We start from the raw sequence: 18,613 nt of genomic DNA, 5'->3' as shown, positions 1-18,613 counted from the left end.
GCCAGAATACTGGACCCCCCAGACCCACCACCCCAACCCCCCGCTGTCGTCCCGTCTCAGTGCTCCCCCCGCCCTCCCCCAGAAGAAGCGCCGCAGCACCCCGTCGCCCTTCCCCGACGGGGGCTCCAGGGTGCTGTATGAGCGGTACCCCTCCCAATATGATAACCTATCAGAAGAGGAGCTGCACCCCACGCCGCCGTTCCCCCTCTTCACCCCCATCTCCCCCATGCCACAGACAAACGGGGGGGTGTTTGTCTCCCAGTACATCACCGGCGAGAACGCAGATGTTGCCTCTAGCCCCCCCCCACTACCAGAGAAAAAGAGCAGACACAGTAAGTGAGGGGGGGTAGTTCATACTTTTAAGAGTAAACTCAAAACCCAACCTTTTTGGTGGATGTAGGAAGCCACGGTGGGATGCATTGATAATAAATTAATTGAAGCGTAGCTCATGTCAAAGAAATATTCCAGTGAGAATAAAAGCAGGAAGTGAAAACCAGGAAGTGCTACAATGGGCTGGGCTGCAGGGGCATAGAGGTCAACATGTGGTCATTTCCTGTCACACCCAATACATCACTTCCTCTCAGGCTACTGTATTATGTCATCATATACAGTCAGCCCTTCCTGAAATACTTCTGTATGACTACATTAGGGCGGGCCATATGCTTCATTTAACCACTGAGTTCCCCAAACTCTCTTAGCTGTTAGAAGTTTAATATTCACTATAAACTTCTGAATTCAAGTTTCTCTCTCCCTCCAAACTAAGAATAGCTTAATGTCCTTGTTTACTAGTCATAAACACACTTTTTACAAATACATAGATAGTTTATTCTCTTTTCGGAGGCAGACCATAACATTTGTAAAGGATGACCAAAAAAACGACCAAAAAAAAATTAGATATTCTTTTAATGAGATTTTTTGTCCAAAGTGGTCATTTAAAATAGATAGGTGTTAATTGGAGTGGCATTATGGGAAATTTAGGATTTTGTGTTTTCGTAGCTTGACCCATATAGGGACAAAAGGTTGAGATATCGTAGCCTTTGTCACTTCGATTTTTTTTTACGTGTTTTCTTTTACATATGTAACTTGTAAGTCAAATAATTAGAAGGTACATTTAAGCAATAGCTCACGACAGGCCGTGGTATATGCTCATTATAACACAGCTAAGGGGCGTGGTTCGGCCCGACGCAAAACGGTGGGTCGAAAATCCCCTTAGCTGTGATATAATGAGCATATATCACGGCCTGAAGTGAGCTATTGATTTTATAAAACGGTTACCAAGTGTGGCAATATGAAAGAAAAATACACACTCTAATTTTAATAGTTTTTATTAGTAAATAATGATGTTCAAAATAAAATAGTCCCTCCGTTGCCTTCTGCACAAAACATAGTGCAAGGTGGTTGCTATGCAACAACACTAACAGCAAGCGAACATATTAGACAGAGAGCGTTGATCCATGATTTGGCTGTTTATTTACATTAATGTGTATGTTGCTGTTTATTGTGCAGCCACTGAAAAACTGTCCAGCATCAGTAGCATGGCTTACGTTGTGACTTGTATAGGTTGAGGTTGTTCGAGGCTGTTGCTTGGCGTGGCGAGAATATTGCTCCACTTTCTCCGGTCCCCGAGATTGGGCTTCCAGTAGCTCTGGAGAGAGCTTTCGCACCTGTGGTCACTAACGGTCATAATTTCTCTGCTTTGTTTCAAGACCCGCATCAGAAAGCTTTTGAATGGTGCTACTTTTCCAGTTGGTCTACCTGCTCTTCACGTAGCTCTGCATGTCGTCGTTTAGGTGCTTTTTTTTCTGGAGATAGGCACTGCTCAATCCACTCCTCCATACTATAGTAAGACCCCCCCGGAGGTCGAAGTTAATCTTAAATGTTTCCATGTTATGCTTTGTAAGTTTGTTTCGTAACGGAAGAAATGTAAATATATTTAAAAAACTGACAAGTCAAATCAAGCAATTTCATTGGTCGATAGTGTTTTTGCGGACCTCTTTGATTACAGATTTGAAAACACTGCTGTTTACTTTAAAAGTAGCACAATTCATTATGTCAAACCTTGGAAAGTATCTAGATATCCCTGCCCTAATGCCAAAGGAACTGCACACTGAATATTTTTTGCCGTCTGATGTCTATGTCTGGATTGCTCGCCCCGTTACTTCTCCGCTGCTTTCTTGTTCCAGTATGAAAAGCAAACTGCTGGCAGTTTGCTTTTCAGCCCAACGGTATACTGTTTTTCTCAGACGCGGAGGGATACTGACTTGTTGTGAAAAGTAACTTACAATTCTACCCGTGGTATACGCTCAGTATATCACGGCTAAGAACCAATCAGATTTCTTGATTTGACTTGTCCGTTTTATAAACTGTATTTAACTTGAATACCAAAATGGAATATATACATATATTTAGAAAGCAAAATGTTCTGATGAAAGAAGTCAATTCATTACTTTGTTGATTGAAATAAATGATAAATGTTGACCAATCTTTGCCCCCCCAGTCCTCCAGTACATGCAGTTTGTGGAGGACTACTCGGAGCCGCAGCCCTCCATGTTCTACCAGATGCCGCAGAGCGAGAGCATCTACGAGCAGCGCAACAAGCGCTTCCAGGAGGTGTACTGCTTCAACGACTCCTTCAGCAGCACCGACTCGGTGCACGAGCCCGTGCTGCCCCCCGCTCTGCCGCCCAAACAGAGGCAGCTGGTAAGAAACCATCCATGGTGCAAGAGTGGTGATAGTAATCCTTCTGAGGCACCAAAACCAGACACTTCCATTTTGTGCCATTTCTTAAAAACTGTATTAAATTGCGTTACAATTATCATCCAAAAGGAGTTGCAATAAGAGCGTGAGGATATTCATTCACAACAGCAACACTCCTTCAAGTTCATTAGCTTTAAATGATCAAAACAGTTTTTAAGAACTGCTGCTTAAGATTCAGAATCAGGTTTATTACCAAGTAGGTTTACACATACGAGGTTTTTGCTTTTGACTAACAGTTACCTTGAATGAGAATTTCGCCAGTGAGTTGAAATAAATGAATAGATACAAATAGTTTACTTTCATTGTTGCTGCAAATAAAGTTTTCTTCAATATTTCAGTTAGTCTTTATCAAAATGATAGACCAAAACTTGATTCATTTAAATGATTTGATAGAATCATGTGTTGTGGGACACTGTTCGTGCACCAGGTGAACACCAGGTGAACACCCTCTGCAGTGACAGCTCTGTGCTTCCTGCTGTATTCTGGCTCAGAGAGAGGGGCAGAATGCAGATTGCTTTCTGAGGCTGAAGTACATTCCCGTGGTAATCCGCATACATTTTCTCTCGAGCCTCCTGCTATCTTGTTATCTCTCTCACCTTTTCAGCCTCCCCCCTCTCGGCACTCTCTCTGACTTCCCCCTGTTCTGTAACCAAAGCAGACATGTGTATGTACTCGGAGGTGTGTGGTTGTTAGCGGGAGATAACGGCGGCCTTTATCAGCTTCATCAGATCCAGTCCACATATCTTAATGTGGGTCGCTGTCTGGGTTAATTGAGAGAACTGTGTCAGAGGGGGAGGGAGGGGGGACGCACCATGTTCATATGAGTTGAGTGACAATTAAACATTTATGGTACAAAATAAATATTATTTTTACAGCTAAGTGATGCCATGAGTTCACAATTTTTACCAAGCATAGATATATTTAGCTTATTGTTATTTATTATTTGGTGTTTGTTTCATCATTTTTTTTCTCAGTGCTCTTCTGGTATACAGCTGGTAAAAGTGTACCAATCATAGATTAACACTGAGGTTAGCTGAGTCTTTCAGGATTAAAATATTGATAGATTACGCTTAAAGATGTTGTGTAACTTACTTATGTAGTCCCCCATACTCAATGTAATGGAGCCCCTAAATCGTTTTTTTAAAATACAAAGAATCTTCTGTTGTATTTGAAGGTGCATAGCATAAAGAAAGCCAAGAAAATAAAAGCAGAAATCATGAAACAAATTGGGAATAGAATAAGATAACAATATAAATGAACAAAAAGACTATAAAAATTATATTTTCAAAACATCTCAATCAACATAAGAGCTTTACAGTTTTCAGAAGTGGTAGTTTTTTGCAAGTAATGGGCAAAATTTTGCATTATAAATAGTAAATACTTAATAATAAAAACGTACTAAATGAAGCGTAATAAAACCTTTATTAAAATACAGGTGTATTTAAACCTTGCATGTTGCTCATGTGACTTTTGTTTTTCTATGGGTCATGCTAATGTTGCACTCCCCTTCTTAGCTGTAAACAATGTACCAGGGCAAGCTGTGTGAGCCTCCAGCAACTTCCTTAAAAAACAAGATTTTTAGTAGTCGCCTTTAATAGCTACGTTGGCAACAATCCATAAAACCACTATGGTCACATATGTTAGGTTGAAATATATCAGAAATGACCTTTACTGAGCCCCGCCGTAGAGCCACGTACATTAGCTTCTAAAACGTAAAAGCATTTCAAGAGCTGGTGCAACAGCATCAAATAAGCTATAGTAAACTAATAGAGTTACCTTAATAAAGTGATGTTTGCAAGTGGGTTGAAATGAATAACTGGATTTACATCATTTTGATTGCGATAGCAACGCTGTAATTAAAATGTCCTTAAATGTAGACCAAATCTTAGATTCATTTCTTATAAACTGTATTCAATTACGTTAGAGCTATCATCCGAGAAGACTTACAAGGAGAGTGTGAGGATATTAATTCAGAACCGCGAGAATCCTGCAAGGACATTAGCTTTACATAAGCAAAACCATTTTTAAGAGTTGCGGCATGAGAATCAGAATCAGGTTTATAGTATACACATACCAGGAGTTTGCTTTTGTGTAAATGGTGCATACAGGGACAGAACACAACAACACTAAGCATTGCATGTTGGGTAGATGACCTGTAGTGTGTCACATGAGACATCACACAGAAACACCCTTCCCTATTCTCTCACTAATGCCTGCCGTACACATGTGAGGGTGACAAATGGATGTGTGGTGTCCTGAAGCTGCTGTGGACAGTGAACAGATGAGCTCTTCTCCAGGGTGGAGCTGCATGTCCAGTAGAAAAGAGACTCGGCAGGCCACCTCAGTCTTTCTCTGTGCTTTGTCCTCTCTCTGCCACCACAACTGTGTGTTTGCTCCTCTGTACCCCGCTTTTACTTTTGATCATTCTTTTGTGCGAGCGTACTGCAGCAGCAGGGCCTAATCTAGCCTGATGTTTTGGACTTGATGAGCTTGTGGCATAGTGGAATAAGCCGGTTTGCCTCCTCCATAAACCCATGTTCCAGGCTTACATGCTTTGGCGACTTTACATGGCTTTGCTTAAAAAAAAAAAAGAAGTCATTTCAGCTGCTGTGTGGATAAGGGGCTGGGTGGAGAGGGATCATATTGGCCCTGCTCAGAGCCTGTTGGCCTGGTTTCTGGAAAGCCTTTAAAGCTCGGGATATTTCAAGAATTGGACATAATTGTGTGAAATCTGTGCATGTTATATGTCCTTCTAGTAATGAAGGCCCTTTAGAAAGAACTTGAACATAGTAGGCCTGCACCATTTGGAAAAAAATCACTTATTGCAATAATTGTTTCCAATATTAGAATTGCGATATGATTTGTGTTATTAGAGAGAATGGGCATTTTTGATTCTTTAAATTCCGTTTGTAGGTCGGGACAATTTTTGACATTGCGATTTCAATGACCTTTCTATTCATTTTTGATGAATTGTATAGCCCTAGTAGCACTTCATCAGCAGTGTGTGAGTCCTCTTCAGCTTTCACCACTTTACTGCTGAGCTTTGATTAAACCTGCTCTAATTCACACTTGCTTCCTAGAGTAATCAACTGTCCTCTTCTCTTTCTTTCTTTCTTTCTTTAACACCCTCTCTCTCCTCTTAACCCCCTATTTCTCTGACTTACTGTCTTTTCTACCTTTTCTTCTTTCTTCCTCTTTGTTTCACTTCTCAGGCCTCCCACTCTTCCTCCCCCTCTTCCTCCTCCTCCTCTTCTCTCTCCTGCCACCTCCAGCCGTCTGTGGCGGCGATGGAGGAGGCGGGCTCTGGGCTGGGCCTCAGCATGTCCGTTTCTAACTCCTACCTGATTGGCCAAGCTTCTTTGAACACACCCACGGTGAGTCCCCCCCCATCCCTCCACCTTCATTTCTCCACTCGGTGTGGTTCTGGTGGTCCGGGGGAGGTTGACCTGTGTGTTCTCGGGGGGGCAGGGTCGCTCAGGTGTGTGTGTGTGTGTGTGTGTGTGTGTGTGTGTGTGTGTGTGTGTGTGTGTGTGTGTGTGTGTGTGTGTGTGTCCGGCGATTGGCTGTCGCTCTCTCTGGCTGCACTTCCATTGTAACAAGTATTTAACCTTGTTCCGATCTAACACGCTCTAAATTCGGATTCTCTAGGGTTCACCGGTTTTCAATTTTCCAATAACATTCCCCCATAACTGCTTAAGTGCATTTGTTTTACAGCGTGCATGGTTGTATTCCCATGGCCAGGGTGAACTGTCAGGGGGTGTTTTAGGTGTGCTGGGAATGTAAGTGAGGGCAGAAGAGACGATGTATGGGTGTGTGATTGTATTTTTAGTTTTATTTGGTACAGATTCAGTGTGTATGAGTTCTACCCTCTTGGCGTCTTTGTGTTTTGGGTCTCATCTTTTGGGTCTCATGCTCGTATTGAGAAAAAGCTGCATTGTGCTCATCAACATAAAACAACCAAGTAGTAGTACTGACATTTGTCCATTCATCTTCCTTCCACCAAAAGTGGTGCATGCACTAGTGGTTCATAATCTATATCCAGCCCTCTCACTGCATGGGACCATTCATTAATCCTGTTCAGTGTAACCTAGAATACACGTGTTGATTATTGCTGTTCCTCCATAATCAGGAATCAATCACAGCTGACGATGTGCTCCAGGATCCCTCCCCTCAGATCCCCTCCACCAATAGCAAAGAGGCTCTGGACAAGGAGAGGTAAGAGATGTAATGTTTACACCTTAGAAATGATGTACACTAAATGCTACTCCCTCTGGACAGTAGGTGCTATATTAATATAGTATTTTGAAGTTGGCGTAAAATAAATCAATATACTAGAAATGATGCAATCCGTGTTCTGTCAGATGTCAATCAAACTGCAGCAAAATCCAACTTAGATTCAAAATGTTTCAGTTGAACATTTTGTGAATGTATACCAATGAATATTTATATATGTTTTTTATAATTAGTTTTTCCAAAGGATTTGTTTCATTGTTTGAAGTGATTTATAGAGGAAACATTTATGAACAAATAAATGCATTCAGTTTGACTTTCACCTAACAAGCATACAAAATATATATGTTTTTATAACTTTTGTTCCTGAAGCTGAATCACAGATGTAGCCATGCATACTTTTTTTTTCTTTCCAGTCTCCGGCTTCTTTACTCCCTGTCGACTAGCTTTGCATTGTGGGAGAATATTGAACCAGACAGACCATATTGAGTATACTACATGTTGTCCCTTTAACTTAAAAGTTGGTTATAACTAGTTTGTAGAGCTACAACTATAAACCAAAAACATAGTTCAAACTTGTATTTACTGATGATAGACTATTAAATCAGACACAGTCCAAATCCCAAAGATTTTTAATTTACGATCATATACAATGGAAAAGCACATAAATTCCTTATATTAAAGAAGCAGAATAAACACAATGACTTGTCAAATGAATCAACGTTTCAGCTCCCGTATGCAGTATGGCTTGGGACAGCTCTATATTTGTTATCTCAAAAAGGTGTGTGTGTGTGTGTGTGTGTGTGTGTGTGTGTGTGTGTGTGTGTGTGTGTGTGTGTAGGAGACAGAAGTCACCAGAGTCGGCTGGCAGCGATGAGGAGGACGTGGACGAGCTCTCCCTCATCGACCACAAAGAGATCATGAGCAGGATAACACTAAAACAAGTGGTAAGAATACCCTCCTGTGAGCTGTTTATAGAATGTGCAGCAGCAGCAGCACACAAAGCACATTTTATCCCGTTAGTCCGGCTGGCTAAAGGTCACTGAGAGTCAGTCAGATGTGAAATCAGACCCTGAGAGCCATGCTGCCCTCTGGAGGTCAGCGTCTGAAACTGCACGGCTTAAATGAACAGACCTCCCTCCTCTCCTCTTCCTCCTCCTCCTTCTTCTCCTCCTCCTCCTCCTCCTTTGTCCCGTGTGCTGCAGTCTGACAGACAGATGTGTGAAAAGGCTCCTCTCTGCAAGGTTAGGGGCAATGTGACGCCACTGATTTACAAAAAAGCAGATTGGAAGGGATCAGAAATGAGGAGGAGGAGGAGGAGGAAGATTCATAGCCTTGGAGACAGATTGCAGGGCTCGGGCTTTCATTACACACAAGTCTGACTTTGTCTTCGTCATCAGAGGAGCTGCTGCAGGACAGGAGGAGGTGGGGGGGGGGGAGCAAGACATACAAACAGGCAGAAGAAGGAAAGATGCAAGCTACGTTTTGGGCTAGACTGCATCACCCCTTCCTCACATCTAACCAATGGTCTTCTCTCCTGTTATTCTTTTCCTCTAATTCTTCGTGCTTGCTCTGCTTGATTCCCCCAGAATGACGACGGGCCTGACGTCCGTGCTGGATCGGGAGATATTCTATTAGTGCACGCTACAGAAACAGACCGCAAAGGTACAGCTCAGTGTGTGACTGTGCACAGCTTTGACAGGCACGCATTTTATATTCGAAGACAGAATGACGTGCATTCACAGAGACTAAATCTGCAGTGTGAATGACGTCTTATTACTTTTCTAATCTCCTCGTATGTGTAGCATTTGAAATAGCCTTCAGTTGTTTGCAATGTGTCAGTTCTTCACATTTGATGATGTGTTTTCAGAGCTCTTCATCTGGAATGTCTCTTTTGTTTCTTGACAGATCTTGTTTTGTACTGTGAAGCCTTTCTGACTACGTATAGGACTTTTATAACCCCAGAGGACCTCATTAAGAAGCTACACTACAGATATCCTTTTTGAATCAGTCCGCATGTCGCTCCAGGCTGAATGGCTGTTTAGTTGCCGCTGGCAGAACGCTGGTTTTACTGCCTTTGTCTTTAAATCCTTATTTACCAAGAAAAGATCCGTTTTCTGTTTCAGCTCTTTAGTTACACGTGTTCATAGATGGAGACCTGCAGTGCAACCATACGCCTTTAGGAAGGAAAAGGTAGAGGGATAGTATTCAAATATGTGAAATACAAATCATTAGTTTAAGATCAACTATAATACAAATCTAATAATACGAACATGCAAATAAAAAAGGGAATGGCAATAAATGGACATCTCAAATCTAAGTTAAAATGTACAATTTAAAAATAATTAATTAATAATAACAAAATAAACAAATTGAGAATTTAACTGAAAATAGGATCAAATAAATGGATATAGATTTGCATTAAAGGGCATTTAAGGACAGTAAAGGTCACAACATCAAGAGTTCATGTTGGGATGGTATTTTAGAAGAGAAAAATATCACATATCATTGTGTTCTCACATAAATGTTCAAAACCTTTGAAACCTTTAAGATAAACATGTTATTGTACCTTGTATTCCGTATAAACTGGTGTGTGCTTCGCCTTGACCACTGAGCACATACACCAGGTTCTGCCACAGCCCCGACACCTTCAAGAAGAGAGTCAGCAAAAACACCTTCTTCGTGCTGGTGAGGGTGGTGGACGAGCTGTGGTGAGTGGACTGAGACAGTACTTCCAGAGTGTGTTGTGTTGTAGAGATATGTCTCCTGTCATATGTACAGTATAACAATGACATTCTTACGCTCAGCTCTCCACAATGAAATATTAAGAAACTACACATGCAAACACACATATAAGATCAAAACGAGCAGAAATGAGCATTTAAAAATATAAGCTGACATACATTTTAAAATTCCTGTCTCAGAATAAAAGTGCATGATGTGACTTAACATAGGATAGAAATAGCAGATTAGAGTATGGTATATAAATATGCATAGGAATAAGAATAGATGGGTATAACAGTATGAATATGATGGGTATGGTACAGCCAGTGTTGGTGCTGATGGTCAGGACTCAGATAGTGTGAGGGGGGGTCTCATGGCCTGTGGGTAAAAGCTGTTGCAGAGTCTGGTGGTCCGGGTCTTCAGACTCCTCTAGCGTCTGCCTGACATCTCCTCAGGGAGCTGTGTTTACAAGAATATGGAGAGGAAACGTAGGCTGTTAGAGGAAATAACAAATACATACATGTGTAACAATAGAGAAATATAAAGTACTGCGTATGGCAATATGACGCTTTTTTACGTGTAAGCAAGGTTTTAAATAAATGTAATGTTTGACTACTAGAGTTGCAACAATGATATATATATATATATATATTATATAACAACTATTTGCCAAATATTTTGATGGGGAATGTATTATTTATGCAGACCTTGCAGGAAATACGGTTTTCAGTACATTCTTAGTTTTATAACGTATCTAAGTTGATATCTTTGGGTTTTGTTCTGACAGAACAATTTACATTTTATGGACCAAGAAAGCAGCTTTCAAATGATGTGAATTCATTCATTCATCTTCTGTTTATTTTCTGGAATAAATCAGTTCATATCATAGTTTCAGTTCCGTAATGAACCCATGACCTCCCCACCCCCTCCTCCTCTGTTGACCATGCCCCCCTCTCTCCTCCTCCTGCAGCCTGGTGGAGCTGACAGAGGACATCCTGAAGCAGCTGATGGACCTGGTGTTCACGCTTGTCTGTAACGGAGAGCTCAGCCTCGCGCGGGTCCTCCGGAAGAACATCCTGGATAAAGTGGAGCAGAGGAAGCTGCTGCGCTACACCAACTCCCTCAAACCGCTCGCTGCCCGGGGGGTCTCTGCAAGGTACGGGGGGGGGGCAGGGTCAAAGGTTCCTTCAACAGTGCAACATAATATATATAGGACATAGAACTAAAAAAACTAATTTAAAAATAAATATAAATAGTGCAAGAAGAAACAGAGCAGAATAGAATAGTGCAGATTATTTTGTGAGACCAATGTGCAAGTTATGCAGATGAAGTGAAAAATAAATCAATACCATAAGCTAAATGTTGTAAGTGACCAAGTAAATGCAGGAGTCAATATACATGTACAAATAATACGATATACAAGAACAGAATGTGAAATAAAAGATTAAAAAAATATATATATATATACTTTTTATTTGAGTCATAACTATTAAGATAAATAAATGGTAAGATGCGGACAGAGGAAGGCTTTGGGTCATAAAGGCACTGAACAGAGCTCAGGCGTTCAGCAGGCAGAACAGGTGGTTGCTGGGGTGATGGGTCTTTGATAATCCTGCTAAACGTGATGTGTAGAGAGTACATGTATTTGTAAAACTTGAAGGAAAAGCTATTAACTCATAGTTTTTTGTCCTAACAGGCCAGGGACGCTCCATGACTTCCGCAGTCACGAAATCGCTGACCAGCTCACTCTCCTTGATGCTGAGCTCTTCTATAAGATCGAGGTACTTGAGGTGTTTACTTTGAATTCATACTCCTGTTTACTTTGAATCAATGCTCCCTGTGTTTGTTGACATTGATTGGGTTTTGAGCTCCATCTGTTCTTCTCCAGATTCCAGAGGTGCTGCTCTGGGCGAAGGAGCAGAACGAGGAGAAGAGTCCGAACCTGACGCAGTTCACAGAGCACTTTAACAACATGAGCTATTGGTGAGTGTGTCCTTCAATGGGAACGTGTCACAATCCTCCACTGGCCTCTGATCATTTGGGCCTATACCAATGAGCTGAAAATCCAGGATTCAGATTGAAGTACGCTGATGTTTGTCTGTCAGCGTCCTACATGCAGGGTAGAGTCTTTTAGTGTTGTACCATCAAACCTAAACTTTGGACTGCTTTTGAGTAAATTATATGAAGTACTAGTAGCGTGTAAAACGTATGTACAACTGTACATTTGTACAAAGCACAGTTTAATGCTTGAATGGGAAGGCAATCGTACAGGCCCTCCTGCTTTGTCTTGTGATTCTGAATATTCACATATTACTTTGTGGTAGTCCTGTATCATTCTTATTTGCATATGATTACATTCCAAGCCTTTCCTATGCTGTTGTACTTTCTTGATATTGTCTTATTTGTAAGACACATTGTGGTAAAACCAAAGCGGTTTTATCTAACAAACACTAATGAATTGCTGGATTCCCTCTCAGAGCACCTGTTGACCCCCTCTGTTCTCCTCCTCCTGCAGGGTCCGCTCTCTGATCATTCAGCAGGAGAAAGCCCAGGACAGAGAGAAGCTGCTTCTCAAGTTCATTAAGATCATGAAGGTGAGTCATTTTGGACTTTAATATCTCTACTTGTCCTGTAGACAGACACCTGTGATGTTTGGTGCAATAATATTTCCACAAATCTCTTTTTACAGCACTTACGGAAGTTGAATAATTTCAACTCTTACCTGGCAATCCTGTCCGCCCTGGACTCGGCGCCCATCCGGAGGCTGGAGTGGCAGAAGCAGACCTCCGAGGTGAGAGCACCGTGACGCTTTAATGGNGGGGGGGGGGGGTCCCATTCACTACATCCCCTTCACTTGATCCATTATTCATTTGAATTTGTTAGCAATTCAAATGTGTTATTCATTAGTTTGAGCTAACTTTTTCAACAATTCCTGCTGCTAATTAATGTCACTTATATCCTTTTACTTTTAGTTAATTATTTCAACAGTTTTTCTATTTATATTAGCTTAGTATTTCAACTGTTAATCTGCTACTTTTAGCTAACTACTGTTTTTGTGCTAATTCAGAGCTTACTATTTGAACCAATTATTCGTTGCCCTTTTCTAACTTTTTCATTCCATAGATATCAGTGTTGTAGGTCTCAGAATGTGTGCATGTACAGGTGCATCTCAATACTTTAGAATATCATGAAAAAGTTCATTTATTTCATTAATTCAATTCAAAAAGTGAAACTCATATATGCTATGGATTCATTACACACAGTGAAATATTTCAAGCCTTTATTGGTTTTAATCTTGGTGATTACGGCTTACAGCTAATGAAAACCCAAAAATCTGTATCTCAGAAAATTAGAATAAGACCAATAAAAAAAAAGGATTTTGAATACAGAAATGTCGGCCTTCTGAAAAGTATGTGTATGCACTCAGTACTTGATCGTGCCTCCTTTTGCATGAATGACTGCATCAATGCGGCGTGGCATGGAGGAGATCAGCCTGTGGCTCTGCTGAGGTGTGATGGAAGCCCAGGGTGCTTCGATAGCGGCCTTCAGCTCGTCTGCGTTGTTGGCTCTCGTGTCTCTCATCTTCCTCTTGACAATACTCCATAGATTCTCTATAGGGTTCAGGTCAGGCCAATCAAGCACAGTATCTCCATGGTCACTAAACCAGGTCTTAGTACTGTTGGCAGTGTGGGCAGGTGCCAAGTCTGGCTGGAAAATGAAATCAGCATCTCCATAAAGCTTGTGAGAAGAAGGAAGCATGAAGTGCTCTGAAATGTCCTGGTAGACGGCTACGTTGACTTTGGACTTGAGAGAACCCAGTGGACCAACAGCAGCTGATGACATGACTCCCCAAACCATCACTGACTGTGGAGACATCACACTGGACTTCAAGCAACTTGGATTCTGTGCCTCTCCACTCCAGACTCGGGGACCTTGATTTCCAAATGAAATGCAAAATGTACTTCCATCTGAAAATAGGGTTTTGAACCACTGAGCTACAGACCATCTCTTTTTCTCCTTAGCCCAGGTAAGACGCTGCTGACGTTGTCTCTGGTTCAGGAGTGGCTTGACACGAGGAAGGCTCAGTTGTAGCCCATGTCCTGGATACGTCTGTGCGTGGTGGCTCTTGATGCACTAACTCCAGCCTCAGTCCACTCCTTGTGAAGATCCCCCAAATGTTTGAGTGGCCTTTGCTTGACAATCCTCTCAAGGCTGCGGTTATCCGTGTTGCTGTGCACCTTTTCCTCCCACACTTTTTCCTTCCACTCAACTCTCTATGAATATGCTTGGATACAGCACTCTGTGAACAGCCAGCTTCTTTAGCAATGACCTTTTGAGGCTTATGTCCTTGTGTCAATGACTGTCTTCTGTGCAACTGTCAAGTCAGCAGTCTTCCCCATGATTGTGAAGCCTACTGAACCAGATTGAGAGAGCATTTCAAGGCTCAGGAAACCTTTGCAGGTGTTTTGAGTTCATTACCTGATTAGAGTGTGACAGCGTGAGTCCACAACATTGAACTTTTTCACAATATTCAAATTTTCTGAGATACTGATTTTGGGGTTTTCATTAGCTGTAAGATGTAATCACCAAGATTATAACAAATAAAGCCTTGAAATATTTCACTTTATGTGTAATGAATCCATATAATATGAGTTTGACTTTTTGAATTGAATTAATGAAATAAATGAACTTTTCCACGATATTCTAATGTATTGAGATGCACCTGCTCAAGTTACAGCAAAGGATCATAATAATCTTGCTCCCTCTCCTCTCAGGGATTGGAGGAGTACTGCACGTTGATTGACAGCTCGTCGTCCTTCAGAGCGTACCGAGCTGCTCTCTCTGAGGTGGAGCCCCCCTGCATCCCCTACCTGTGAGTGAACCAACCATAAACTCAGACAAATGTTTTTAGCCGAGAACCACACGTTTACCCCCCCTCTTCGCTCTCCCAGGGGTCTCATCCTGCAGGACCTGACCTTCGTCCACCTGGGGAACCCAGACTTCATCGAGGGGAAGGTGAACTTCTCCAAACGCTGGCAGCAGTTCAACATCCTGGACAGCATGCGGCGCTTCCAGCAAGTGTAAGTCCGTGGGGATACATTCACAGCACCATGAAAAGATGCACATCATCTTGTGATGGATCATTTGAAAGCTTTCCAAACATCACTCACAGAAATAACTGCCATCGTTTGTTTGCCACTGGCAGGAAACACAATTTGTTTTGCATTACATTTGAATCTAAAGCATCGCTGCCATCTCCACACGAGCTGTTTGTTTTCTCATTAATCAAACCTCCTCTCATCTCAGGCATTATGATCTGAAGCGCAACGAAGACATCGTGTGCTTCTTCAACGACTTCAGCGACCACCTGGCGGAGGAGGCGCTGTGGGAGCTGTCGCAGAAGATCAAACCCAGGAACATCACCAGGCGCAAGACGGAGCGTGAGGAGAAGACCTAGGGCCCCCGGGGGCCGGCCAAACTGACCTCCAACTGTGCTTCATAACACTAACTCCACTTTACTACAGACTGAGAGACAGAGACGAATGGAAGCTAATGGGAGACTCGCTGCAGGGGGACGCAGAACAAACTACAGAAGCGTGGCGGAGGTTTACAGAGAGCTGCTGCTCGGGAGATTATACATTGGGATTACTGTGACTCTGTAGAGAGGAAGCCGAGGAGGGGTCACACAGAGCGGACAGGGAGACGGACATAACCAAAGTCTGCTCCCTGGGCTCTCTGTCTTCGTGAGAATGAGCTGTCCATTTCTCTCCCGAGATTCAACTTCCTCTTCCTTTTATGTATGTGCCATTTGTCGGTCATCCTCTGCATTGACTTATGAGTTTCCCCTGAAAACAGAGAACTGGGACAGTCTGCTGGGGGATCTAAACTCAGAGAGGATGACCATCACAGAGTGGAACCGGAGTTTTTGGAAACATTTTGTGTAAGAATCATGTATGGTTATGATATGTATTATATACAGTGCTCCTTTTGTTCTTAAAAAGGATGTTTATGCTTATGAGAAGAGCTTAGCTTCTCCCAAAGTGCCATACGTATGTGCACTCAAAAAAAGCTAAGCAAAAACCACAAAAAAGTACAAATTACTAAAGATGCTGTGATCTATGTAATGTCATACTGAATCATGGTGTGCCGTGCTCACGTGTAGAGAACCATCCGGCAGTCACGATCATGTCCCGGTCACGTTGGTGTGTGAAAGTGTTCGTGTACGACTGAAGTCCTCGTGACTTGTTTGTTTGTCATTCAAAAACATGCTGTAGTAAATCATTTGGATTCCTTTTTTGGGATAATGGTCGAAAACCCAACACATCACACTGTGCTCTCAAACTCCAATAAAACAAACAGCTTTGTTTCTATACACAGCGTGCGGGTCAGAACCATCACTTCCTGGTTTCAAACTCAAAAAGGACTTACACTTTTCAATTTATTGTTGTACAGAGTGGTCAGTGCAAAATGAACTTAAAAAAATTAAGGCTTGTATTCAACTGTAAGTAATGAAAGGAAGCACTCAGTTTAACGCTACTATGATTTGATTTAAATAAGTTAAAACAGATAGGGAAACAGCAGGATAACAGGTTAGTGTGAATATCATTTAAATATACTCTGAATTTAAGCAACAAAAAAGCAGATATAAATATAAACATCAAAGTGCAAAAGCATAACAGAAATTAAACATTTAAAAACTCTTTTCACTGGAGCTGCAACTTTTAGAGGACTAATCCAATGACAGAAAAATAATCAGCAACCTTTTTTGATATTTGTTACAATAATATGCCCTACTTTTGTCTGTATCAAAGTGTATATATATAATATAATATCTTTGGGTTTTAAACTGACAAAAGAAGACATTTAAAGATATAACCTTGGATTTTCAAATGGAAATGTTTCAATATTTTCAGACATTTTATAGATTAAATATATAAAAGAATCTGCAGATAAATCAATATTTAAAATATGTTTTAGTTGCAGCTCCTCCCCTCCCTCTCCGTAACTGATCCTCTGACCAACACTAAAAAACATTATCATGGAAGACCGTTACATGTGAAAAGCATCATCTAGAAGCATGTTGGTTATGCAGCAATAATTACAGTGAAATGATGGAGTGGTCGCAGCATTGTATGCTTGCACCGTGGGATTGTGGGTACATTTTTTTACTTTTTAAAACCTCTGCAGAGAGAGAGGGAGGGTGGCGTGACCCTTCGTGCACAAATCAGTAGCAACAATCCTGTCTCGAGCTCATGTCCACAGTCTGGAAACATCTGCCCTCCAGAGCCCCAGTGAAGGCTCAGTGCGGCCGGCAGCTGGGCTCCAGCAGGACCCTCTTCCCTGCAGAGTTGGTGGCTCCATTCTGCAGGTCCCCCGGCTCAGAGATGGCTCTTTTGAAGCCCCGCGTGTGGCCGCTGGCGGAGGCTCGCTGCCATTTGCAGAGCTCACCGCTCAGGATGTCTTGGATGTGCTGCACGATGAGATTGATGGCCACTGATGGAAGAGGAACGGATTTGTCAAGCATTAATTCCATAGAAACTGGCAGAACATTATTTTAATTACAGAAAAAAAACACTTACCCATATTGTCAACGCCCCTTGGAATGATGACATCTGCATACTTCTTTGTCTGAGAGAAAAACAAATGGAGGAGGGTTATTGTAGGTTAAAAAAAGTAATTGAAGAGCCAGGGAAGGGGGATAACATTACTGAAATGAGATATTAGATATTCTGAGATTAAAGCGATAAATGTGCCAGAAACAAATCAGAAATTGACAACAAAGAAATTGGTGTGATATATTTTTGCCAACTTTTTAAAGTGAGTAATGTGGTTTCTTAGACTCCCCCTCACCCAGCCCTGTATTATTGTTATGCACTTAAAATGGCCCTTATTTGTTGTTAAGCAGTAAACATACTTACAGGCAAACAAAACTCTTCAAAGGCAGGCTTGACAAATGTTGTGTACTGCGTGAGAATCTGTTCCAGATCCCTCCCTCTGGTCATGTCTCGCAAAACTGTAGGAAAATCAGGTAATCTTTTCATCATGGATATACTGTGGTGGCCCACATCTGGAATAATGTATGAGGAAGACTTTAATACCTCTGCGAGATAGTCTGACGTCTGAATCGGTGTCCACAAAAAGCTTCATGTGAAACATATCACGCACTTTCTGTGGGTAGAAGACGAGAATCCCCTCAAAGAGGACCACGTCTGCCGGGTAAACTGTGATCCTTTCTTCCAATCTGAAAGAGCACATCCAATGTTGATGGGAATAAACAAAAAAAGAAAAAGATTTCCTTTAAGGGCTGAATCAATGTCCCTTTCTCATTTCATCAATTCCCCCTCCTCGGCTCCTCGGTCCTCCGGTAGTGACCCGGAAATGGATTTCAGCGCGCCATGTTGAAGGACATCTCATTTCTCTAAATGAACATGGAGCATCGAGGAGGCTCTAACCGAGGAGACACTGATGGCTTCTCCGGACGCATTTCCGGGAACAGAGATGTTTCAAAGAGCCGTTACACACAGCCGGACTTATCTCAGCCAATCACAGCTCTGCATGCATCCCCTGGATATTATTTTATTAACTGCTCTCATCGCGACGCGATGTTTCCAGAGAGAACAGCTGTGAGGTCTGTGCAGAAAGCAGAGCAGTGTGTATAATATATATCACTCAGTATAACAGGCCTACTCTCTTTATTTGCTTTAGTTTAGTAGATGTCTACAAACAAAGAGTCCATATTTTTCTAAAACCATTTAGATCTTCACATAATAAAATACACAACGGCTTTAGCCTGATTGTGTGTGTGTGTGTGTGTGTGTGTGTGTGTGTGTGTGTGTGTGTGTGTGTGTGTGTGTGTGTGTGTGTGTGTGTGTGTGTGTGTGTGTGTGTGTGTGTGTACAGT

General features: G+C 41.9%; 2 protein-coding genes across 2 annotated transcripts; one reads left to right on the top strand and one right to left on the bottom strand.

Moving 5' to 3' along the window:
- Window positions 1-10: 10 nt before the first annotated feature.
- rapgef1b (Rap guanine nucleotide exchange factor (GEF) 1b) lies at window positions 11-16,262 on the top strand (the record flags this gene model as incomplete). Its single annotated transcript, XM_010797481.1, has 15 exons — window positions 11-332; window positions 2,498-2,700; window positions 6,887-6,972; window positions 7,829-7,934; window positions 8,577-8,652; window positions 8,896-8,980; window positions 9,606-9,698; window positions 10,682-10,867; window positions 11,408-11,501; window positions 11,600-11,694; window positions 12,227-12,305; window positions 12,401-12,502; window positions 14,487-14,584; window positions 14,664-14,792; window positions 15,019-16,262. Coding segments are annotated over 15 exons (1,905 nt in total), but the record flags the coding sequence as incomplete, so codon positions are not given.
- A 376-nt stretch (window positions 16,263-16,638) lies between these two features.
- Window positions 16,639-18,087, bottom strand: LOC104967938 (uridine-cytidine kinase 1-like). The gene is made up of 4 exons (XM_010797480.1): window positions 17,811-18,087; window positions 17,631-17,725; window positions 17,292-17,340; window positions 16,639-17,205 (listed from the first exon to the last, which is right to left on the bottom strand). The coding sequence occupies exons 1-4, from the start codon at window positions 17,965-17,967 to the stop codon at window positions 17,012-17,014; spliced, it is 495 nt and encodes a 164-aa protein (XP_010795782.1). The 5' UTR covers window positions 17,968-18,087; the 3' UTR covers window positions 16,639-17,011.
- Between the last annotated feature and the right edge of the window lie 526 nt (window positions 18,088-18,613).

The sequence above is a fragment of the Notothenia coriiceps genome, unplaced genomic scaffold, assembly GCF_000735185.1.
Source record: "Notothenia coriiceps isolate Sejong01 unplaced genomic scaffold, NC01 NC01_scaffold00037983, whole genome shotgun sequence".
Taxonomy (NCBI): Eukaryota; Metazoa; Chordata; class Actinopteri; order Perciformes; family Nototheniidae; genus Notothenia; species Notothenia coriiceps.
The sequence above is the reverse complement of the archived record's forward strand: the minus strand, read 5'-3'. Positions and strand labels throughout refer to the sequence as shown.